The sequence below is a fragment of the Phasianus colchicus genome, chromosome 1 (genome assembly GCF_987193195.1).
Source record: "Phasianus colchicus chromosome 1, bPhaCol1.hap1.1, whole genome shotgun sequence".
Lineage (NCBI taxonomy): Eukaryota > Metazoa > Chordata > Aves > Galliformes > Phasianidae > Phasianus > Phasianus colchicus.
Window position 1 is genome coordinate 50,317,436 of NC_143436.1, and position 24,262 is coordinate 50,341,697.

The 24,262-nt window shown below is 51.5% G+C and overlaps 2 protein-coding genes and 1 long non-coding RNA gene across 5 annotated transcripts; 2 read left to right on the plus strand and 1 right to left on the minus strand.

Annotated features, from left to right (window-relative positions):
* Nucleotides 1–37: 37 nt before the first annotated feature.
* PHF5A (PHD finger protein 5A) lies at nt 38–5,893 on the plus strand. The gene is made up of 4 exons (XM_031600265.2): nt 38–225; nt 618–641; nt 1,911–2,077; nt 5,200–5,893. Exons 1-4 carry the CDS (start codon nt 174–176, stop codon nt 5,287–5,289), a joined length of 333 nt encoding a protein of 110 aa, XP_031456125.1. The 5' UTR covers nt 38–173; the 3' UTR covers nt 5,290–5,893.
* Nucleotides 640–7,630, minus strand: LOC149919594 (uncharacterized). The gene is made up of 3 exons (XR_016467156.1): nt 7,394–7,630; nt 957–1,029; nt 640–792 (listed from the first exon to the last, which is right to left on the minus strand). It is a non-coding gene; the product is annotated as an uncharacterized LOC149919594 (long non-coding RNA).
* A 1,798-nt stretch (nt 7,631–9,428) lies between these two features.
* TOB2 (transducer of ERBB2, 2) lies at nt 9,429–19,538 on the plus strand. Of its 3 annotated transcripts, none has more exons than XM_090141818.1 (2): nt 9,429–9,446; nt 13,517–19,538. In XM_090141818.1, exon 2 carries the CDS (start codon nt 13,603–13,605, stop codon nt 14,623–14,625), a length of 1,023 nt encoding a protein of 340 aa, XP_089997944.1. In that variant the 5' UTR covers nt 9,429–9,446; nt 13,517–13,602; the 3' UTR covers nt 14,626–19,538. The 3 variants fall into 3 exon arrangements, with proteins under 3 accessions (XP_089997944.1, XP_031456120.1, XP_031456119.1); XM_031600260.2 differs by lacking the exon at nt 9,429–9,446 and adding an exon at nt 9,971–9,988; XM_031600259.2 differs by lacking the exon at nt 9,429–9,446 and adding an exon at nt 10,355–10,686 and having other exon boundaries at nt 13,517–19,536.
* The last annotated feature ends 4,724 nt before the right edge of the window (nt 19,539–24,262 follow it).

The following is a 24,262-nucleotide window of genomic DNA, read 5'->3' on the forward strand; positions in this document are numbered from 1 at the left end:
ACGCCGTCCCCCGGGCTGAAGGGAGCGGCGAGGCGGGTTGCGTTTGAAGCACTACGCCGAGCTCGGTTACGAGGTCGGCGTCCCCTCTCGGAGCGCCGCTTTGTCAGACGCTCTCCACACCCCTGCCAGGACCGGGGCACGGCGGCAGAGCGCCGAGAAGTGTCGCCGGCGCCATGGCCAAGCACCATCCGGATCTCATCTTCTGCCGCAAGCAGGCGGGCGTCGGTGGGTACCGCACCTTGACGGTGGGGTCGGGCGGCCGTTGGGGCCCGTTAGGTGCCGTTCGGCCTACGTTAGGTGCCCGTTAGGTGCCGTTGGGCCCCGCGCGCGCAGCTCCCCGCTCTTCCCCCGGCCCTCAGAGCTCGGGGTTCGTGGCGCGCTCCGCAGCGCAGGGATGGGGCTCGGGCTGCGCAGTGCGGCGCCGAGTGCGGGTTTCCTTACGGCCGGTGGGTTACCGTTGGCCGGACGCCGTGCGCCGGAACTGTGGGCCGGGTGGGTGTGCCCTGAGGACAGGCGTCGCTTGTGTTCGTGGTCTAACTGTAGCCGTGTTTCCATTTCTGCCTCAAGTAATGTATGGTTGTTTTTTTTTTCTTTTTTTTTTTTAATTCTTCTTACAGCAATTGGAAGGCTGTGTGAAAAATGTAAGTATATCTTCTGCTGTTTGAGAACCCAACGTTGTGGTAAGAGCCTGCAGCTTGGTTTCTCTTTACGCTGCAGCAGTTTCAGTGGCTGCGGATACAGTGAGTGCTTGATTGATGGATTCCTCGTAATCTGGAACGCAGAGCGATCAGCCTGATGATTTCAAAGAAGAAAAACACGTTTTTGGAATCTGACTCCGCAGCTTGAGAAGGGTTCCTTTCATCGTCTAATAGAATGGGAAATGGATGGAAAAAAGTGCTGTCTAAAGCTACAGCAGATGAATATGCAGAAACAAATATCTACTGCAGGGAACCTACTTTAGCAAGAGTGTTGGGTTTGATGATCCCTGGAGATCCCTTCCAACCCCTACAGTTCTGTGCTAGTGCTCACCTGTAGCAGAAAAGAAAGAGCACAGTAATCATTAGATCCTTGAAGGAGCTCAGTACAAGTAAGCCAGCTATTTCTAGGCTCCAGGAAATGTTAAAAACAAGCAGAGTGAGGAGAAGCACAGTTTGAAGCGACAGAACTGTTTCCAAGAGCACGCAGAAGTTAAACAGATTCCCAGTGGTAGTAGCTGAGGGCAGTCAGGATGGAGATTTAAGAGCAGGTTAAATGAGCTGTTTGTGGGAGTCAGGATTAAATGCCTTGGGAACTGGTAATAAGATATGAAGCTTTTCATCTGGAGGTCAGAGTTTTGGATCAGGGCCAGCCCAGCAGAGACTGTCAACGGCATCTGATGGCTGTTTGCCTGTATGATAAGAGTGCTTGAATTTCACTCAGTTCCTTGTGAGAAAGCAAGAGCAACTTTGTGAAGTGGCTGTTTATGCCAGTTTGCCCTTTCTTTGGCCTTCTCACATGAAGGATTAAAAGCACCACAAGTACAATCTCATATCCCATCCCTCTGAGGGTAGTAACACCAGACTTTTGTTGATGTGGCTCTCTGGGAGATGCTTACACTGCTGCTGTGTAGGTAAGGACGCTAGTCCTCGCCATCTGGCATTTTTTCACAAATGAAACGTTAAGGGAAGTTTCCAGAGTAAAAGTTATGGTATGACTTAAGCACTGTTAGCTAATCACAGAGGACATGGCTGTTGGCTTCTAAAGTCTGTACACAAATATAATGTTGCACCTTGTACCTGTAAGCTAAAGCTCTGCAGTCTGACTGCTTCGTCTTTGAGTGTACAGGCAAGTTCTTTGTCCAGAAGGCTTTTCCTCTTTTATGCGGGGTGGAGAAAAGGACGTTCTGTAACCAAGGACTGCTGTATTTGCAGGTGATGGCAAATGTGTGATTTGTGACTCGTATGTGCGGCCCTGCACCCTCGTGCGCATATGTGATGAGTGTAACTACGGCTCGTACCAAGGGCGCTGTGTGATCTGCGGGGGCCCAGGGGTGTCTGATGCCTACTACTGCAAGGAGTGTACCATCCAGGAAAAAGATGTACGTTGTCATCCAGTCTCCTGTAGAATTGCTTATGTCCTTCTTTAATAGCTATGCTAATCTTTAAAGGGATTTAAAGGTAGTGGTATTAGTGTTTGGATGTTGGATGCTTGGCTTCCGCTCCCAGAACTGGCACTGGTTTTCATTACCTTGCATTTTTCTTTTTTTGTTGTTGGTTCCCAGTATTTGTGGAGCATTTTGGGATACCAAGCAGTGCCCTGATTCTGCATCCCAGAGGATCCTTGAGTGCTTTGCAATGAATACTCACAGTTCACTTCCTTCATATGCTGCTTGTTACCACTTTCAGCTGTTATCTTACTAGATAGTACTAGTTATCATACTAGATAGTACTAGTACTTACTAGCCTAAGTTTTATCAGCAGGAGAGATATTTTAGATGCTGCAAAGGCAGTGGCAGGATCAGTTCCTCAATGAATCCGTGATCATACCATACATGGGATGATCATGCCACTGACATGTATGGTACCGTAAGGCCTACAGAATCACCACCCGTGTTTACCTTTGTGTTACAATAAAGTTAGCTCTTAGTGCCCTTTGTCCTTGCTCTAATTGTCTTTTACAAGCTTAACATTTCTTGTATAATTTCAGTGGGGTGTGAATTTTTTTTTTAATTCTTGTCTGGAATGGCCTATATCGTAAACACCTCCTTTTCTGCTAATTTCTTATTTCTATAATCAGTGCTGATTAATCTTCTCTTTCTGAAAGATAGTTGCTGTGCCTGTGTGACAAGGCAGATGTTCGCTCTCTAGGTATGCAGTAATATCCATCACAGTGAATGCAAGTCATGAAGGACTGCCAATGAAGTAGTAGGAAGACCGTAGGAAGATGCAAAAACATGATGCAGTGTGCCAGAATATGGATCTGATGGAGAGTATCTGCTAAGAGTTGTGTGTTTTTTGGGCTGGATCTTTTGCAAACACCATCTCCAGCACACCCTGATGTCAGCAGAGTGTGCTGACAAACAGCTTTGTTTGATTTGGAGGAACGTGCTCAGCTAACTGAGCTGCTGCTTTAATATTCTGCAGCACTCATATTTTCTCTAGAGATCTTGCAGGACAAACCCTCGTCTGAATTTAGTCAGTAGATCTGACAGGACCACAATCTTTCTTAGTATCTAAGTATTATATGTGGATAGAAATGCTGTTGGTGGTGCTGCCTCCTACGTCTGGAAATGTGAGAAGCAGTAATTTTGTTGACTTGTCTGTGAAACCAAGGCACTTGATTTGACAGTTTATCAGTAAAATGGACGTGTGTTTTATTTTTACCAATTCATATTGATTCCTGATGGGTATTTTTCATAATCTAGTCTTATCTGTAGGTTCAGATGTGAAACAGCCTGCTGCTCTGGAAGGGAGGTTTATAGAGAATATAGAGCTGGAGGAGCAGAATAGCAAGGCAGAATTGAGGTATTTTGATAGCTGGATGAAACCTGCTGTAGGAGACCATTGCCCTGTACCATATTAGGAACTATTGTGAATGTGAATTTACAGATCTAAAAGAGAAAGTGACAAGATTGACTTGCAGGATTGAACAGAGCTGGTGCAGATGTAGGTGTAGAGTGCACAGAGCAAAAACAGCTGAAGGTGGTACACATCACAATTACAGTAGCTGGTGGTGACCTGAATAGAGTAGGAAAAGCAAGCGGACATAGCTCTGCACCTTAAGCTCTTCCACCCTAAGGCTTCAGTCACAGCACTTATCTTCCTTCATCCTCAGAGGAAGACTGAAAAGGATCAGGAAGGAAGAAATCATATCTTAAAATGGTGGAGGTGGATGCACTTAGGCACACAACGCAAAGGGCCTGGTTAGCCTTGGTTTGTGTCTCCCTGGAGAGAAATTGAGATATTGTTTCATCTCAGTTCTGTCTGTGGGTAAGGTCCAAGATCTGCCTTGTCATGCACAACAGATCTGAGTTGCAAAATATAATCCTTTCTTGGGGGACAGGAGCATGCTCATATTCTACCTCCTTGTGAGGGGGTGGAAGAATAAGCAGAGCCCTGCAGTAATGCTGTCAAGATTGTCACAGGCACCCTGGTTTGTGGGAGGCAAGGCATGGAAGAGTCCTGCTGCTGAGGTTCTGAGTCGAATAACAACACAGTCGCAAGAGATGGGTTGTGGGAGCTGATTTCCCCCTTCTACTCTTTTCTTGCTACTTTTACTATGCAGACCCTCCCCAGCAGGTCTCCCATGCAGGCGCCAGTACTGGTGGCACAGCTTGAATGCAGTTTCTGCAGTGGCCGACATCTGCCCAGAGGCTTTCTAAATGTAATCCATTCAGCCTTATGCAACAGTGAAGGACACGTGTTCCTCTGCCTGTTGGGCCCCTCAGCTGCTGTTGCCAGCCACAACATTTTGCCCTCAAGAGTTATGCAGATGCTGGGCTCAGGTGGCTCACTGACAAATGTTCTGTGGTTTGTAGAGAGGTACATGGCTCTGATTTGTGTTTGCAGCTATGCTTCTGAGATGGGGCTCTCCTGCTCCCCTTCTTGCATATGTTTTTTTTTTTGTTTTGTTTTGTTGTTTTTTTTTTTTTTTTTTTGCATGCTTTCTACTGCAATTCAGGTACAAGATCTTAATCCACATATCTGCTCTGAATAGCTGTCCTCTCCCAAGATGACCACATAGTCTCTGAAGTAATCAATTTAACCTGCAGGAAATCTGAGATTCTCTTTTGCTGTCACAGCTGAGAGTGGTCTCAACACAAGAGTGGCTTAGTGACATCTAAAGCAGCAAGATTCTTTGTGGCTAAGGAGGGGAAAGGTTATTCCTCTGAGCCTCGTAAATCCTCTGTATCCTAATTTAGAAAGAATCCAGTCTTGAGGCACCGAGCATCCTTTTCATTAAACTGTTATACGAGCTGTTTTCCATCTTCACCCTGAGGAGGAGACTGTCCTAGAGTAGTGTTAAAAAGTTACCTACCCTTTTTCTTCTTGCTGATAGTAACCAGAGTTTGAGGGCAGTCTGCCTACACAGGTGTTTGAAATGTATGTTGAGGACAGAGTGGGGAGAGAGGGACCTGGGATGAGTCTCCTGGAGCTGTGTATGTGATGATGGTGTTCTGTTTGCTCAACTCCCACTTCACATTCTCTTTTCTTTTTGCAGAGAGATGGTTGCCCTAAGATTGTCAACCTGGGCAGTTCCAAGACAGATCTCTTCTATGAAAGGAAAAAATATGGATTCAAGAAGAGGTGATCCTATCTGTTCAAGGCTACATTTCCTGTCAGGTTGGCAAGAGGGTCTTGGAACATCTCTGGACTTTACTATTATTGAAAACCAGCTGACCATATTTTCTAAAGCAGTACAAATTCAGTAATATCTTTGGGGTTGAGAGGGGACTGAAACCTGATTGGAACCGACTATCAGAAAGAGCAAATGTGGACTGGCTCTTGTTTTTTCAGTAGCTTTGCTAGAAGCTGTCTCAACTCGCTAAAAAATATCCTGGTGGGCAATCATTTGCATGTGGAGGAGACTGGCTCAGTAAAAACCAAGTGCCGTTGCTGGTGTGGAGAAATGCTCTGCTTCCCTACTTACCAAGTCTCCTCTCAGCTGTTAGAAATCACCCCACATGTTGGTATCGAAGCACAGAGGGCCAATCCTGTGTGTCTGCTCCCCATCTCTTCCTCCAGTATATTTCCATGCTGCCCTGTTTTGTGAAAAAACTAGCACCATTTGTGGCTGGTGCTTTCCTAGGGAGAGCGCAGCTGTTCCATGTTTTCTTTGACAGATTAATCCAAGGCCCTTTCTGTAACCACTCCTGTAGGATGCATACCAATAAAGCTACTTCTCTTATTTTTTATTTTTTGTGTAACAGAAGGATTTCTCTCTGGTTCATTCTGTGCCTAGCCTCTCTGGAGCTTTCTGGGGACACAGAGGATTAGCCCAGCTAGAACTGTACAATGGGTTATCAGGTTTCCGACAGTGTCTGCTTATGGCCATGTGACCTTGCTACAAGGAGCTTCAGGGAATGGCTGTTGCTTTTGTGCTTGTGTGATCCCAGCCACTGACCATTTTGTCCCGTAGCATGAGGATCGCTGAGCTTGTAACCCTTATCCTAGCTAAAATGGCTGTGGATGTTGTTTCACCATGCAAACATCCAATCCCTTTCTAAAACCTGCTAAGCTATTTGACTCGCTGTCCTGTTCTTGTGAATAAGTTAAAGCCTTCCCTGCTGTAACTGGAAACCAACTATTGTGCGATAGGCTATTAGCTGTATGCATGCTGAAAACCAGGGGCTGCTTGTTTGTCAAATACCAGTGCAGGCTCAAAGTGGTCTGTTTGCTCAGCAGAGATCTGGAAACGGGTGCCTTTACACAGAGGGATAACTGCGTGTGTGCCACAGATGGTTAAATTAGAGCTGTACTGTGCCCCATGGTCCTTAAGGTCTTCATAAAGCATGTGCTGCAATTAGGGCAGTCACTGTCCGTATAAGGCACCTTCTGGGATTTCAGTTATTCCCCTGAAGCTAGTACTGATTCCTCTAGTTCCTCTCTGATTTAAACGTTTCTTCTGCCTGTTGTAGCCATTTAGGTATTTCAGCTAAGAGAAAACAAGCAGAGAAACTGTGATCTTCTTTCCCATAAAAGTCATTTCTTTCTGCTGTAGCTGGCTCCAGCTGTGAGTGGTCCTACAGCTATCTCAGCTGTTCCTCCCTTCCCACCAGCAGTTAATTCTATTTTTCTCTTCCAAGCTTTTTACAGTCTTGAGAACATCTGTATGTCTTCTTCCCTGCACCTTAGTTCCCTTCTGGTTAATTTTTACTAATGCGGATGCCATTTGCTGATATGCTCAGTGCAAACCAGTTCTCTGGTTCCAGCAAACCCAGTCTTTGAGTATTTCTGCCTCAGTAAGTGGCTGTCCCTTATTCCTGGCTGGGAAGCTCATGTCAAAGCCATTATCAGCTGCATTAAATTTTGTCTTTCTTTAAAACCAGTACATGACATGCAGATTTTTTTTTTTTTTTGTACCTGGAACTTTATCACTTCAACCAGAATTTATCAGTTACTCTCAGTCAGGCTGCCTGAGTTATCACATAAGGAATGCAGAAGGTTGGTACATATCTTTTCTGCTTTCTTTTCTTTCCCTGAAGTTTTTTAGATGAGAAATGTCATTCAGTGAAGCCAGTGGGAAATGAAGTTTGAATTTCTTTTTTCTGAGAGTTACTGCATCTAATGCAGGGTACGCTAGAAGATCTAATTTTGGAGCAGCCCTTGTTCGTGACCATTTAACCAGGGGTTGCTATAGAGATCCGAGAGCCCTCATCCCTTCCCCCACCCCAAAAAAGGCTGAGCACACTTACTTCCTTGGCACTCCTGCTGCCCTCCCTCTGCCGGGTGTATCGGTCTGCATTTGGCAGCAGCAAGAGCAAAGCTGCCATTTCTAGTTGTTCTGAGTCACTGGGCAGGTGGAGAGAGGGAGGGACGGGTGCTTTTCCCTTTGCCTTGTTTGCTCAGACAGCTCTGGGGAGAATGCCAAATGCCGCTGCTGCTCAGATCGCTTCAGTGCCACTGCCTTTCTGGTACTTTCAGAGCACGGATGGGACATTGCCCTGGAGCTGCTTATTCAGACAAGGGTAACGGATATAGCTGGGTAGCCCAGAAAAACTCAGCTTTGCTTGCATGGTGATGATTTCTGTTCAGTGGTGAATGATACCCACGCAGGGCTACCAGAAGAAATGCAGTATTTGTTACCTAAAGAGATCAACAGAACAAAACTCATGGAAATCACTCTTGTCCAGTAGATTTCCTGTCAGTACTGCATCCCAGAGCACATAGTAAAGGAGTGATGAGGGAGGGAATGGGACAAGCAGTGTTCTGCTGTGTGCTGTTTGCCTCTGGAGGGACATCACCAGCCTTGGTGCTCCCGGTGCAGGCGATTCAGGGGCTCCCTGGCTGCAGGCAGAGGACAAGGACAGGTGGAAGGGATACTGCCTTTCCCATGGGGCTGAACTCCCATAGTGCTGGCTGCAAATCCTGAGTGCATGAGGCTGAACGTCTTCCTGCAGTTGCTTTTCTAAGTAAAGTTAGTGCTTTTTTTTTTTTTTTTCTTCAATCAAAAGGATGTTATGTAATAAGTAAAAAATCCTTTTTATTTTAAATGTTTACACGGAGGGGGAGGAGAAACATGGGAACTCTTGGCCTATTAGGTAATTGGCCTCTGTTGCCAGTACTAACAAGGCATCGCTGCCTTGTGAAACAGGGATGTTCCCTACACACCCCTTCCGACCAAAGGCCAGCCACCGTGTCACAGCTCAGTTGTGAGCTCAGCAGAAGCTCGCCAATGCACCTCCTGTCACTGAATCGTCTCATCAAGGGCATTGACAAAGCCCTTGAGCCTGAAACATGACCTTTAAAAAGTGCTGAGGGCTGGCAGATGCCTTGAGCCTACCTCTGAGCTTTCCCTGCACATAGGTGAAAATCCTGCTTTCAGAAACCTTACCTGCAGAGGAGACATTGCCTTTCTCATTATGGAGATCAGCTGGAGATGTTTTGCCTATTTCAATAGCAGGAAAAAGAAATCCATTTCCTTGAGGTTGTTTTGTGACTTGGATGTAAAGAGGATTCAGGGTACGGCGGTGTTAATTATGCTGATTACAACCTGACTGCCCTTCCTCAGCACTGATGAGCCCAGCAGGACTTACCTTGCCCCTGCGGCTGGGCCATTCCTGTCCTCTGTGTGTGTGACTTGGTGGCTGTGCTTTGATGTAACACCACACGACCGGGAATGCAGAAGCGGATACAGGGACAGGATTCCTCTTCACGCACGTGAGCCAGCGTGGCTGGGTAATTACAGGAGCGTGGTCAAGATGCAAATATCTTCAAGAGTCCTAATGTGTAAACACCCTCTTAGTAACACCTTATTAAGACAACAATAGAACTTTAGCAATGTAATTGCCATTTTTTCTTAACGATGCTAAAAGTAGTGCCATCTTTTTAATTTCCTGATTGCTGGCTGACAGCGTGACTTTGTTTCCAGCCAAGCAAGTGATTGTTAGGGAGCTCTTTTGTAGCTGAGTTCCTGTTAAACTCCAAGTGATGAAAATAAACCTAGCTCCAAAAGTAGCCCTGTTCTGTGGCAAACCTCAGGTTTCTGAGATTACAGGAAAGATTCAGGTCCTTGAGACTTTGGGAGAGGTTCAGGTTGGATATGAGGAAGGATTTCTTGTCAGAAAGAGCGGTGCTGCAGTGGCACAGGCTGCCCAGGGAGGTGGTGCAGTCACCATCCCTGGAGGTGTTCCAGAACCGTGTGGATGTGGCACTGAGGACACAGTCAGTGGGCATGGTGGGGATGGGCTGGCGGTTGGACTCAATGATCTTAATGGTCTTTTCCAACTTTAATTGTTCTATTCTAAGGTAAAGGGGTCCTGACTGAGGCAAGACAAGCAAAGCCGAGAAAGGCGCTGAGGATCTCTGCGGGAGCAGGGCTGTCAGGGGACGGTGGCCATAGAAAGTTATCTGACCAGGGGATGGAGAACTACTCTGGTGGTCTGGAAAACAGGCAGTGAAAGAAACGTTTGCATGTATGGCTGTGTACTGAGAAGATCCTATTACAAGAGAAATGCCGCTATGCGATGGAACGTTCCTTGGGAATTCTTTGGAACCCAGGGCTGGGGCCCTCACACCACCTACAGCCCGGCCTCGCTGTGCTGGGAACTACAATTCCCAGCAGGCTTCGCGCCGAGCCCGGCCCCGCCCCGCGCGCACACCTCCTTTGGCTCATTGGCTGAGGCAGCGCACCAATCCGGACGCGCCGTCGGGCCCGGCCGGCCAATGGGAAGGCTGTTGCTAACAGGCCTCAGTTATTTTTAGCACTCCGCCGTCGGCGCACCTTGCGGCTCGCCTCCGCCGTGGCCGGGCCGGCTCTATTCACGACGGCGGAAGCGCACAGGCGCACTGTGAGAAAATAGTCCGCGAACGGCGGGGCGGGGGGTGCGGAGTCCTTTCAGGAGATCAGCGACCACGGGCGGGGGGCGGGATCCCCGGGGTCGCGGTACTCATTCACAGGAGTCGGTGCGTGAAAGGCAGCGCCGAGCTGCGCGTGCCCCTCAGAGAAGCCGCGGGGCGGAGGGGGGTCCCTCCTCGGGTCAGCCGCCTGATCCCCGCTAAGGCCCCCGCCCCCTGCCTTCCCTGCTTGCCCCTTTGCACGAGGTGAAAAAAGAGTGAAAAAAGAGAAAAAAAAAAAAAAAAAAAAAAGAACTCCTTCCCCTCCCCCGCGGGCTCAGCGCGCCGCGCGGCGCTGAGGGGAGGGGATGTAGTCCCGGCCCGCCCCTCCGCGGCCGCATCACGCGGGGCGGGAGCGCGGATCCGTGCGCGGGGTTGCTAAGGGTGAAAGTTTGCCGTGAGTTGGCTCACTCGGGGCCAGGGCGCGGGCGGCTCCAGGCCGGCGGGGGCGAGGCGGCGGCCGTACTCGAACCCACACCTCCGGGCGTCCCTCGGCACCTTCGGCCCTACAGCCGCGACGCCACCTCCGGGCCCGCCCCGCGGAGGGAGCGCAGCGCTCGGCGTAGACAGAGAGAAGCGAGGGACGGGGCGGAGAGCGGCACGCAGCGCCCGGGCTCCCCCGGCCCCCTCAGAGCCTGGAGCTGAGGACACAGTGAGTGGGGCGGAGGGCTCGGACCGACGGGGTGGGCCGACGGCGGCGTCCCGGGGCTTTCCGTGCGTCTTAACGGGGCCGAAAGGCTCCGCTCGGCCGCGCTCAACAAAGCCGCCGCCGGCTCTGCGCCGGGGAGGGGGCCGGGAGGGCTCCGCCGGCGGCCCGGGGGTGTCCTTCGCTGCCGGGAGCGGAGGTCAGGCCCGGTTTCGTTCTCGTGGGGCCGCCTCGGGGGTCTCGGCCTGAGGGGGGGCCGCATCGCCTTCTCCCCCCCTCCTTCCCCCACCGCTTCGCTGACAGGGAGAGGGAGGAGGAGAAGGAGGGAGGGAGGGGGGCGGCGGCTGCCCGGCGGTCCCCGGCTTCGGGGCGTTGCTCCGGGGCGGGCGGTGACGCACCGCGCATGTGCCGTGGAAAATTTTTCGCCCTGCCCCACCGTGGCAGCGCCGGGGCGGCGGGCGGGGCCTCGCGCGGGGCGTGCCGGGAGCCGTAGTTCGGGGGGGAAGTGGGTCACGGGGAGAGGGGCGGCGCGGAGGGGAAGCGCGGACTGCAGCTCCCAGAGTGCCGCGCGGCGGGAGGCGGCCCCAGGTCTGGGCGGTAATGGCGGCCGTGGCAGGGGGGCAGCCGGCCCTGGGGGAGCGGCCCGGGGGGTGGGGCGGCGCGGCCTCGGAGCGGTTGGATCCCCGGCTTTTCTTTGCCTGTCGCTGTGTGAATACGTGTTGGAAGGGGTCCTCTGCTTGTTAGGCGGGAGAGGTGGCTCTTGGCCTTTTGGAGTGTCCCTGTGAGCCTTGGGGTAGATTAACCCGTTTCCTTCATAGAGAAGGTTCAGAGTGTGCTCCTCTATAAAGAGAGAGGACTCGGTGAAAGAGAAAAGGGACCTACAGACGGCTGATGAGGGTGGGGGATCCTCCATTTCCTACTTGTAACCATAGATCTCTCACTAAGGTTGGGTCTTGGTTAGCATTTAGCACATGGGATGTAAAGATTTACCAAGAGGCTGCTTTTTTTCCTGTTGAATTTGCTGGCATCCCAAGCTGCCTGCTCCTAGGGGGCCTCGTAGCAGGCAGGGTTTTTTAGAACCCCCTCTTGGGGTAGCACGGGGCTTTGTGAGCCCTCTTTGAGAGGTCACTGTGCTCCTCCGGGGCTCTGCTTGGTGCCCCTTTCTCTGCACAGGGCTCTGTCTCAGCCCTGAGGCTTCTGCCTTCTGGAAATGGTTCATCCTTTCTGCCTCCTGGAAGCTCTGCTTTCTTATTTTTTCTTCGGCGTTCATCCATTCTTGGTCAGGCCCTGGTCTCGTTCCTGTGGTTTCTCATGTTGCTGAGTTAAACCCAGAGGGGATTCCTCCAGACTGGCCTTGCTATTGGCAAGCTTGGGCTGTGGGATTTGCTATTTGTTCCTTAAACTGAGCCTTCTTTGACCACGATTCATGCAGAAAGAAAATGCAGAATCTACCTGTTTGTTTTACTTAGTAATAAAGCCTAAAAATAGTTGAGGGTTTTCTTAAAATGTACTTATTTAAACCTACTTGTCCACTCAGTCAGCCCAAGCCAACAAGTCTGGGCAGTTCCTCCTAGCCTGGGTGCAGGGCTGTGCTTCTGGGCTCCTGCTTTTTTGGGGGAATGCTGACAGCTGAGGTTTGTGCTCCATCCCCGCCCCTAGATAATTGGCACAGGTTGTAAATACCGCCGGGCACTGCGTGAGAGCATCCCCGCAGCCCATGTTAGGAAGGCAGCTGAGCGTCGTGTGGCTGCTTGAACAAGGTGAGGGTAGCTGAAGGCTGAGCAGCCTCTGACGAAGCTGCCAATTAAAAACTGGATATTCTGCTCGCCTGCAGAGAGGCGTGTAGGCTGCTGGAAGTGCGCTTCCTTGTCAGATATCTGTGGGATGCGCTTGCTCTGGGTGGGTGACAGCGCACGGTGCAGTCCTGCCTGGGGGTTGTACACAGGTAAACGCTAATCCTAAATCTGAGTGTAATGGGAGGGCTGTGCGTTGTGATTTCACACTGTGGTTTTCTGGTTTCTCTCAATTTCAAGGATTTCCTTGGGTGGGTGAGAGGAGAGAGAGAGAGGATTACTTCAGTCTCCAGCAAGCAGTTCCAGTTTTTATTCAGTACCTGGTCCTGGCAGTGCTCACCTGCTCTCTGCACAGGGAGAAGGATGTGAGCGGTGCTGGACAGGCTGGTGGCACATGTGTGTCTTGTGACCCTGCACACATCTCCTGCCTCCATCTGAATTAAGCTGGGATTTCAGGCTTGTGGCTAGACTGAGCCTCAACTGGGTACACTTAATAAGATGTCTACGTGCCTGCCAGTCAAGGGAGAGTAAACATGGTCTGGCAGGTGGTGCCTCTGCACCCTCTCTTGTTCCTTATCCTCCTGCCTGTTCCGATAGGACATGGTGCTCCTGGCCTCCTGAGGAGAGCCATCTCAGACAGGTCCCTGCAGAGCTGCCGAGAGAGTCACGAGGCTTCCAGGTGGTGCTCGTGTGCTTGGAGAAGTGGCTGCAGGGAGCTGTGCTGGAAGCAGCCGGGTGCCAGGGCGTAGCGAGGCGTGTTGGCTGAAATAGCTCTGCCACAGCAGGCAGTTGGCCTGCCTGCTTTTGGCAGCAAGATGGGTACACGACACGTAGCTTGTGCAGGGAGCAGCTACACTCCTGTTTCCTGCACAGGACCGGGGAGGCTGTTCCCCAGCAGCACCAGGAAATCTGGGCTGATGCCTAGTGAGCATCGCTGCTTTTTCCGCTTCTGCTAATAAAACAGCCTGGCTGTTTATCTCAGTAGGTGGAGAGTTGCTGTATTTTTCTTGTCTTCATCCATCCTTTCCTTTCTTTTTTTCTAGGTCTGCTCGGAGCCAAATCTTGTCTATGTGTGTGTCGTTTTGTCTCTTTTAATACACTGCCCTGACTTGCTTGCTGTGAAGGGAGTATGCATCTGGAGATTAAAGTTGCTCTTAACTTCATCATCTCATACCTGTACAACAAGCTTCCTCGGAGGCGGGCTGACCTGTTCGGTGAGGAGCTAGAGCGCCTGCTGAAGAAGAAATATGAGGGTCACTGGTACCCGGAGAAGCCTCTGAAGGGCTCAGGCTACCGCTGCGTTCATATTGGAGAGACGGTGGACCCGGTAGTGGAGCTGGCGGCCAAGCGGAGCGGGCTGGCTGTGGAGGATGTGCGTGCCAACGTGCCAGAGGAACTGAGCGTCTGGATCGATCCTTTCGAGGTCTCCTACCAGATCGGTGAGAAGGGCTCTGTTAAGGTCCTCTACCTGGATGACAGCGAGGGCTGCAGCGCTGCTGAGCTGGACAAAGAAATCAAGAGCAGCTTCAACCCTGACGCCCAGGTATTCGTCCCCATTGGCAGCCAGGACAACTCGCTGTCCAACTCTCCATCCCCCTCTTTCGGCCAGTCACCGAGCCCCACCTTCATCCCTCGCTCTGCCCAGCCCATCACCTTCACCACTGCCACATTTGCTGCCACTAAGTTTGGCTCCACCAAGATGAAGAAGGGTGGAGGGGCCGGAGGAGGGGGTGGCGGCGCAGGGGCCACGCAGCAACCGCGGATGGTCAGGTCGCCCACTACCAACCTGCTGAAGCACAAGGGCCTCTCCCTGTCCATGCACTCTCTGAACTTCGTCGGGAGCGCTGGGAGCCAAGCCCCGCAGTCGCAGCTCTCCCCCAATGCCAAGGAGTTCGTTTACAGCGGCAGCTCGCCAGGGGCCAGCAGCCTATTCTTCGACGGTGTTGCCAGCGAGAGCCAGGCCAGCAGCATCCCTCCAGCATCGCAGTTCAATGCTGGCACGGGCAGCACCTTTGATATGGCTCAGGTCTTCGGCGGCAGCACCAACAACCTCTTCTTGGAGAAGTCTCCCTTTGTGGAAGGACTCAGCTACAACCTGAACGCCATGCAGTATCCCAGCCAGTCCTTCCAGCCCGTCGTCCTGGCCAACTGAACGCAGGGAAGGAGAGTATTGGGGGGCAGGGGAGGGAGGGGGGGGAACAACAACAACAACAACAACAAAACACACGGGGAGAGAAAACAGAAATATACAGAAAATATTCAAATCTTATAAATATAGCTTCTTGGAAAAAGAGAGAACCCAGTGTTGTTGCGCTGTGCTGGCAACGCTCCTGAAGCACTGACTTGTTTTTGTTTTTTTTTTTTTTTAAACTCAGTCCCTGTGCTTTTTCTCCTACTCACTTTTTTACTCTTTAAATGAGTCTCTGGTCTTTTGGGTTGTGTTCCCCCTTCCCCAGCCCCAGATCGGCACAGGTGTAGGTCACAATGCTCCCTTTCCACTCCCACCTGGCTGTAGGAGGGGCAGGCAGGACAAGGTGGGCTTGCTTTGCTGTTATTGCTGTGTGTGTGGGAGGAGAGCATCTCGTGTGCCTGGAGGTTCACACTGCTGCACTGCTGTTGCTCCAGGCTAGCATCCAGTTCTGTCTGTGCTGAGAAGCACCTGATGCCCCCCCTCATCTCCAGCTATGGGGAGGGCAGCAGTCCCTTTTGTGCACCAACCAAGGGGCTTTTTCTGTGCCCTTTTGGGGTTGTTTTGGAGGACAGCCCTGCAGCATAGGAACACTGCAGGTCTGTCCCTGTGTGAGGAGGTGGTGCTGGGCTGCTGGATCCTGTCCCCTCCTGGTGGACACCCTACCTGCAGGGCTGAGCATTCACTCGTGATCCTTTGGTCCTAGGTTTGAGCTCTTGTTGCTGGCTGTGGATTTGTCTTCAACTTGGAGAGGGGATTTTTTCAGTAGTTAGAGGCAGCACTATTTTGGAGGAGAAAAAGGGCTATGTTGTTGAAGCTGCTGTCTTGAGCGATGGTAAGTGGTCTACAGGTCACTTCTGTGCCAGGGTCTGGGCCCCCAGGTGGGGCTGGAGGACCCCTGGGTGTGAAGGAGCCTCCTTGGAGGCTGTGGTGGGAGCGCGGAAGAGTGTGGAGAGGAGAGAAGCAGTCATGAGACTCCAGTGTTTGAAGTTTAAAAGAAAAATGAGCTTTTTGCTGCCTGGGGTTTAATTCTCTTGAAACGGTGTTTCTGGAGCACCCTTTGAAGCCCACTTTTATGGCTGCTGTACCAATGTGCTCCTTCAGGACATCCCTGTTCAGGGAGATGGTCTGCAGCTTGTGCTTTTTCCCTCTCCTTGACCCAAGATGAAGGCGTGCCAGCCCTCCTGTTGTTGCCAGTGAGCCTTTGCAGAGGCAACGGGATGGGTGTGGGGGGCCATTGCTGCCACAACCCTGAGGAGCATTTCCATCCTGGCGGGGGCAGGCCCCCAGCAGGCTGCTTGCTGCCATCGGGCTATGACCGGCACGGCGGGCCGGGCTCACTTGGCTTCTCCTAAAATGGCTTCCGTAGCCTCGGCCCTGCGGGTTTCCAGGCTGGAGCAAGCTGCTCAGGAACAGCTGAGCCATCTGTATCTTTCTTTGCCTATTCTGTTTGGTTTTTAACCTACTTATGGATGTTACCACTGCCACCCTCTCCCTGGGAGCACACTACTGACTGCCAGGGCCCCCGCTCGTGGGACCCGGCTGTCCCCAGTGCTGGCAGTGCCACCTGCCAGTCGCTGCCGCAGGACAGCGGACCCCTTTGGCACCTTTGGGGAGAGGCAGGGAGCCCCAGCCCTGTGCGTGTGAAGCTTCGATGCCGCTTTGCCCCCATAGCCACGTTGGGAACCGTGGTGCAAGGGGAGGGAGGGACCAAGCTCTGGATTAAACAAGTGTGCTTCAGAAGCGTTCCCTCGGCGTCAGGCAGCGATGGAAACTAGCAGCCTTTTCAGGGCTTTTCTAGTCTTGGATGTAGGCGTTCAGCTTCAATTTTATTTTTTAAAACCTGCACTAATTTACCTGGTTTCTTAGGGAGAGAAGAGAGAGATTTTTTTTTTTAACTTTTATTTTTTATGGGTTTGTGTTCTTTTTGTTGATGTCCGTTTGTATTGAATAATTTGCTACATTTGTAAAATGCAAGAGGTATATATAATATATGTATATTTCTAACGTAAAAAAAAAAAAAAGAAAAATTGTAATTTTTTTCTTTTCAAGATTTTTTCTTAAAAAGAGGAGAGAGAAAAATATTTTTTCAGGAAAAAAAAAACCTTAAAAAACAAGCAAACAAAAAAAAAAGGCAGTGAAGATTCCTTTCTCCCCTGCTCAGCCTCCTCCTGTCCCTCCCACCCCACTGCCAGCACTGAATGGGAAGTTGCCTTGTGGAGAATGAATGAATGGAAGAGGTCCATGCTGCTCCGGGTGGAAGATCTGTGTGTGCTTTGGTGGTTCCTTTCTGAGACAGGGGGCACTGAGGGGGGTTGGGAGGGAATATGGGGGACTGATGGCTTTTTTTTTTTTCTTTTTTCATTTTTTTTCTTTTTTTTTCTTTTTCTGTAGCGAAGGAGGAATACAATCAGAGTTTTGTATTCAGAATGTTGTGCAATATTTTGGAACGGGACATTGGTGTGTCTAGAGATTTAGTTAAAAAACAAACAAACAACAAAAAAAAAAGGTTGATCAAATCTGTACAGTTTCTATTGTTCCAGATTTTTTTAAGTTTGTATTAAAAGCATGATATAATAACTGCTCGTCATGTGTTGCTGTCTGGTGGGAAGTGTTAATGGAAATGCTGCTGTGCTGGGAACATCTGGTGCTGCCTAGGTTTGTGCCAAGGGCAGCTCCTCAGGAACAGCAGTGGCTGCTTTGCCTTGCAGTGAGGTTCAGTGCCCTGGGGAGGGGGAAGGCAGGGAGCAGTGCCTTTGGCTGCAAGTGCCACCAGGCCCTTCAGGCAAACCAGTTGGCCAAAATAGCTGGCTTCCTGCAGCAGGCTGCCAGCAGGAGCAGCTCCTGGCAGCCCACAACCCTTGGGTCTGAATTTCTTCCTGGACAAGTTGGTGCTGCTTTGCCCTTGGGTTTGCAAGCCCCAGGAGCCAGGCACGCTGCGCTCCATGTGACTGTCACGCTGTGCTAAGCAACAACCCCTTTGTGTCTTGAACCCCTTGTAATCGCTTATCTGAAGCGTGCACCAGCTCTTGCCCTTTACCGTGCTGCTAGAAATGGAAAAGGGCAGCTGTGCCTGCCTGCTCCTTGTCTTGTTTTTGCCTGGGTCTGACACAGGTCCTTTGTGGGCACAGGTGTGCAGAGGGGCAGTGCTTGCAGTTAGTTCAGAGCTGATAGCCAAGCAGGGATTAAAATGGTAGTTTGGTATTGCCTTGTTCCTGGTGTTTGCCCTTGCCCTGATTCTGTGGGCAGGGTGTGTGAGTGGTGGCTGTGAGCATCATACCAGGCCAGGGTGCTGAGCAAGTCAGTTCCCAAATGGGGTGCAATATGTGGCAGTGAGGTGGGGCTCATCTGCTGGAGCCAGAAGGTGGTTTCAGCAAGGCAAGGGTGTGGGGATGTCATTCAGATGTTCATTGCAGGAAGCTCTGCTGCTAAGGAGGAAAACTTGCTACTTGAGTCACCAGGCAGTCAACTCTAAGGAGGAGGCAGCTTGGATAGGGAATGCCATGCTTACCCCTGCACTTTTCAACTTGTGACAGCAGGAATTGTGGCACAACTGCCTTATGAAAGCATGGAAAGCCAGCTGTAAGACAGCCATGCACTGGCTTGTGTTTTAAATACAGGCCCACCAAGAGCAATCCAAGTTTGCTCTGGCTGGTGAGCACTTCCTGCTACCCCAGAGCCTTCGGGGCCATGGCACAGCTGGGGACAAACATCACTTTGCACAGGTGCCTTGCTGTGCTCTGGCTCTTGCACTAGGCCAGAACCAGGATGTGGAAAAACACTGCAAAGCCCCTGCCAATGTGAATGCTGCTTCCTATCTGTGGCACTTGGAGACAGCCAATTTGTGCGACAGCCAATCCGTGTGGCCACAGCCAACAACAAGAGTGACTCCAGCCTGGCAAGCGCATGCTGGGAGGGACACGTGAGGTTTTCCCATTGCTATGGAGAGAGTGAAGGCAGTGAGACCTCGGCAAAGAAATTCATGCCTGCATTTTGCCTGTAGGAGGGCCTGGGGGACCCTCACATTCCTCACCAAACGCTGAGGAAGCCACTGTGGATGCTGTTAGGGCTTTTTTTTCCCACTTGATTTTGTTCAGCTGGCACAAGAGCCATGCTGCTGGTGCTGATCCCCATGAGGGAGTGCGTCCCTCTTGCTCCACAGGGTGTTTCCACTGAGGGCAAAGTTTTCCTTGGAGTGAGTCAGCTAGCAAGTGCTTGCAGAAGTTGCAGCTGTGGCTCTCAGCAGCAAAAGCCAACACCCACAGGAGGCAGTAAGTAATGGGGTGATGGGCAGTGCTGCTGCAGCCCTCCCAGCATGGCAGCTCCCACCTGGACATGAGCACCAAGTTGCAGTGCTGTCATCACCAGCACTGGGACAGAGGTGCTCAGGTCCAAGGAGAGAACATGACTCCATCATGGTCACACAGAGCGCTCCGGTACTCATCCACCTCTCGTGGTGCCTCTCATGGTCCCCTGAGCAGAAAGGAGAGGATGCTGAGGGGTGGAGTCATGGAGTCATTAAGGTTGGAAAAGACCACTAAGATCACCTGGTCCAACTGCCAGCCCATCCCCACCATGCCCATTGGCCACGTCCCTCAGTGCCACATCCACGTGGTTTTGGAACACCTCCAGGGTCGGTGACTGCACCACCTTCCTGGGCAGCCTGTGCCACTGCAGAACCACTCATCCTCAGAAGAAATTTTCCCTCATAGCCATCTGAATCTCCCTCAGCATAACTTAAGGCCATTACCTGTCATCCTAAACAGAGACACGCTGGGGACAGATGGCTAGTACATCCCAGTCATGCCATTGCTAAGCATCTACCAAGGAGCAATATTCCTTTAGACTAGAAATTTGCTCACTAAAACTATCTGGTCAGTTTTTAATCTTAGAGTGAATCATTTTCATTCAAAGTACTCTTTGAAAAGTATTATTTTCCCCGTGCACTTTGTGAATTTTTTGACCAACTGGTGCTTCCTACAGGTGGAAACCTTCTGGAAGCCAGCGACTACAGCAGACTTCAACAGCTTCATAGTAAGCAGAGCACCACACATCTAACCAACATCTGCTCCACAACAGCTGCACCAGACTGGCATTTGCTGGAGGAGAAATCCATTCACCACATCTCGTTGTCCTCTCATTCATAGGGTTTGTCCTGTCCCCTCCCATGGCCAGGCAGAAGATGGGAAAACCCCAGTGGCCCCATGCTGACCTTGGCCTGGGTGTTCAGTGCCCTGCATTGCTTGGGGACAAAGTGCTGGCTGCCCTGGGGACACAGCACAAGTGCCACGTGTCCCCAGCGGCTGCACATCACTCAACTTTCCTGGAAAGCAGGAGGAACTCGTTATGCTGGGTCACTTAGGGACCACAACAGTCACCTGTGAAGCCTCCTGGGCCAATGTGGACTGGACCCTTCCCTTGCCTGTCCAGTACAGCTGCATAGCCAAGAACCAGTCAGGGCTGGACATCATCATCTAGAACACCAGCAGTGGCCCCTGAAGTTGCACAACTGCCTTCCCCCAGGCTAGTGCCTCACACATAGGGCTGGTGGCAGCTGCCCATCATCATCGTGGAGCCACAAAGGTAGGAACAAGGTGTCTTGATGGAGAAGCTCCTGAATGCTGGTTTGAACAATCCAGTCTTTATCTCCCCCTAGATATTCTCTTGGATGAAGATACATCACTGTTTTTGTCTCCTCAAGTACAGGGAATCATAGAACCATAGAATCACTGGATGGTTGGGTTGGAAGGGACCTCAAAGCCCACCCAGTCCCACCCCGTGCTGTGGGCAGGGCTGCCACCCCCCAGCTCAGCTACCCAGGGCCCCATCCAACCTGGCCTTGAACCTCCAGGGATGGGACACCCACAGCTCTCTGGGCAGCCTGTGCCAGTGCTTCAGCACCGTCCGAGTAGAGAATTTCTTCCTAACTTCTGACCTAAATCTCCCCTCTTTTAGTTTAAAGCCATTCCCTTTTGTCCTATTACTATCTGCCCATGTAAAAAGTCACTTCCTCTTCTGCTTATAAGCTCCCCTCATGTAATGGAAGGCCACAATGAAGTCTTCTCACAGCCTTCTATTCTCCAGGCTGAACGAGCCCAGCTCCCTCAGCCTGTCTTTGTAGGAGAGGTGCTTCAGCCCTCTGAGCATCTTTGTGGCCTCCTCTGCACCTGCTCCAACAGCTCCAACATCCATCTCGTACCCAAGCCTGGATGCAAGGAGCTTGGGCCAGCTGGAGTGCCAGGCTTCCTGTTTTTTGGGGATGATGCTGGCAGAGGAATTGGCAACTACTGCTGCAGGAGGTAATTGTCACTTGGCGGATCTAACTCAGCAAGGCAGGCTGCAGGGCCACTCCAGGGCTTCCTGCCCTTGGGCACAGCCTGCTCAGCTCCTGCCTGGAGCACCTCCTGGTTCCTATGCTCTTCACCAGGCAGGCCATAAAAAGGGAAGCGAAGGGATGGATCTGCATCTCCTTCTGTTTGCCACTGCATGTACCTGCTGCCAGAGCCCATGAGAAGACCCCAGGAGTGCAGCAGGGTTTCCCAGCTCTCTGGATATGAGAGCAGGTAAAGTGACCAGAGGTACCAGCATTCACCAGGTGGGAACATGCCCACCAGGAAACTTGGGAAGTTGGCCACAGCCACCTGCATGCAGCAATGTGATGTTTCCATCAATGTCAGCATGGCACACAGGGAGCTCAGGCTGTGCTGCAGCACATAGCTCAGCTGGCACAAGTTTCCTGGTGTTGCTGCAATAGCCCAATTAGTAGCTCAGGTGTTGCCACAGCCACTGGCAGTGGCCCAGGAGCTAATGACAGAGCAGGTAGCAGATGTGAGGATTGCATGGCTGGGGATGAGGGAGCTGGAAGGACGGCTTCTTCAGACCCGCCTCCGCTCACCGCCAAGACAATGGGTTCTGCAAACTGGATTCTTGCTTTGTTGGAAGTCTCCAAAACACCCTTCTGCCTTTGAAGAGTGCTGCATTTGGCTCTGCCACCCCTCCCAGGATGTCCAAAATTACTCTGGGATTACCGGGGTGGCCATACCCATGACCACTGGTTTAGAGAAGGAGGAAATCTCATTAAAGTCCAGAGGGGTTTAATCAGAAGCCAATTGGCAATGGGGCATTGACACATCATGGATACTGATGCAATGCAATGACAGAGGGGCATCAAGGGCACTCAGTGGTGGAAGAGGCCTTTGCCTTGCCAAATTCCTGCCTTGTGCTTCTGCCACAGACATCCTTCTCCAGTGCCTGTGTCTCTTTCTCTTGCACTCAGTATCAAACTTAGTTGACTTCAGTGAGTGCCAGCCCCCAAGTCAGCTGTGAAAAAGGGGATGAAAAGGTTATTTCATAGATTCATGGAATCATTGAGCTTGGAAAAAACCACTAAGATCATCTAATCCAGCTATCCACCTACCACCAATACCACCCACTAAGCCATGTCCCTAAGTACTACATCTACCCTTTCCTTATATACCTGCAGGGACAGTGACTCCATCACCTCCCTGGACAGTCTGTTCCAACTAGCATCACTCTTTTTGAGAAGAAATGTTTCCTAATATCCAATGTGAACCTCCCCTGGTGCAACTTGAAGCTATTCCCTCTTGTCCTATCGCTGTTAGCTGGGAGAAGAGGCCAACCCCCACCTCACCACAGCCTACTTTCAGGCCATTGTAGAGAGCGATGAGGTCTCCCCTAAGCTCCTTTTCCCCATACTGAACAACCCCAGTTCCCTCAGCTGCTCCCCACCAGGCTTTTGCTCCAGACCCCTCACAGCTCTGCTCCCCAGTCTGGACACGCTCCAGGGCCTCCATGTCTTTCCTTAGTGAGGGGCCCAGAACTGAACACAGCACTTGAGGTGCAGCCTCACAGTGTTGAGTACAGAGGGATGATTTCTAGCCCATTTCTACCGCGTTGGTGATTTTTCTTCCAATGGCTTCAAAAATGCTTTGGCGATTACCCCTTGCCTCTGAAACACAGCCCCATTTGAAAAGAGCCGTGAGGGTGTGGGCGTGAGGGCAGCCATTTTGTGCTAATAACAATAATTTTGTACTTAATACGGTGTCGCGGGAGGGAAGACAGAAATGACTAATTAAAATGTTGGGTAGATAGTCAAGTCATGAGAGCATTACTCAAGCGCAATTTAGCCGGGAAGCTGCGATTCACAGCTCTGCTATTACAAAAATACCACAGGGCTTAATCCTCCCGACATTGCCACCAAGGTGTCAGGCTGTCACCGTGCCTGAGCGCAGCACAAGGCTGCCCGCCACCCACCTCTGGGCTTTGTTGCAGAGCATTCCCTATCTTCAGGATGCCCATGGCCCCACCCAACCCGGCCTTGAACAACTCTATAATGGATGGAGGCGTTGGGTGACGGCAGGGGGTTGGAGATGGGTGGGCTTTAAGGTCCCTTCCAGCTCAACCACTCTATGATTCTAGGATTCTTCATGCCCTAAATCATTCTTCAACAGTTGCTCGCTGTCCAAGTGGTGGAATGAAGACAATGAGAGAACATCTCAGTGCTTGTTTGCTGGGACCAGGCTCAGCATGAGCTCTGCACTGCCCTGAGCACATCCATCACCGCAGTGAAGGTCCCAAGGTTCACATGGACTTCTGGCAGCAGACAGCAGATCCAACAGACAGCAGCTGCCGAGGGCCTGGAGCAGATTAAGTTGGAGCACAGAGCACGTGTTTGGAGCAGCGCCGATCCCTCCCCTGCTCTGTCAGCCCCTGCTTCTACAGCTGTAGCAACAAGGAGCGGAGGTCTCATGCAGCGGAACGGCGTAGGAGGGCTCAGCAGAGGGAGGTTGGAGCTGCAGATGGGCTTGGAGCCCGAGGTCTTGGGTGGAAGCGGTGTTTGGGGCTGTAATGCGGTTCGTAGGAGTGGGAGGACTGGCTTTTTCTGGAAATGCTTAATGAGCAATTAGCACCAATATCTTTCCTGATACCTTTGTGATGCTTTGATGGGTACATGTGACACTGAGGGACGTGGTCTAGAGCGGTCACAGACACGAGTTGATGGTTGGACCGGATGGCCACAGTGGTCTTTCCAACCCTAATGATTCTATGACTTAATGAAAAGCCGTATGGTATCAATGAGAAAAGATATGCTGTGTGGGCTCAAGGGGTGAGAAGATCCCCATGGAAGTGCAGGGCCAGCCCTGTTCTGGGGCACCATGAGCAGTCCCAGAGCAGATGCCTGGACGTCCCACCACCTCTCAGCAGGGCAGGACAGCAGCAAGGCCCAACCTAACCCCAGCATTTGCTAAACTCCACGTCCCTGTGGTGCCAGCAGGGAGCAGGGAAAGAGCCTCATCCACAGGCCAGGCTCCTCTGCGGGACCAGCGGAGTAATGCTGTGCCAAGAAGAGCATTGGCTGGGGCTTACTCATCACTCTGGGATGTCAGTCCTAATGGAAAACATCAGGGAGTAGTTAGAATACGCCATAAATATTTACGAGCGAGAACATCCATTTCCTAACTGCTGTTGGAAGCCCGCAGCTGCCTGAGGCTCTGGGCTGAGGTTCTGGCTCCCGTTCCAGCACCGGGAGAAGCACAGCACCGCTCAGTGCCAGTGACCGATGGTGGGCAGTGACACGGCC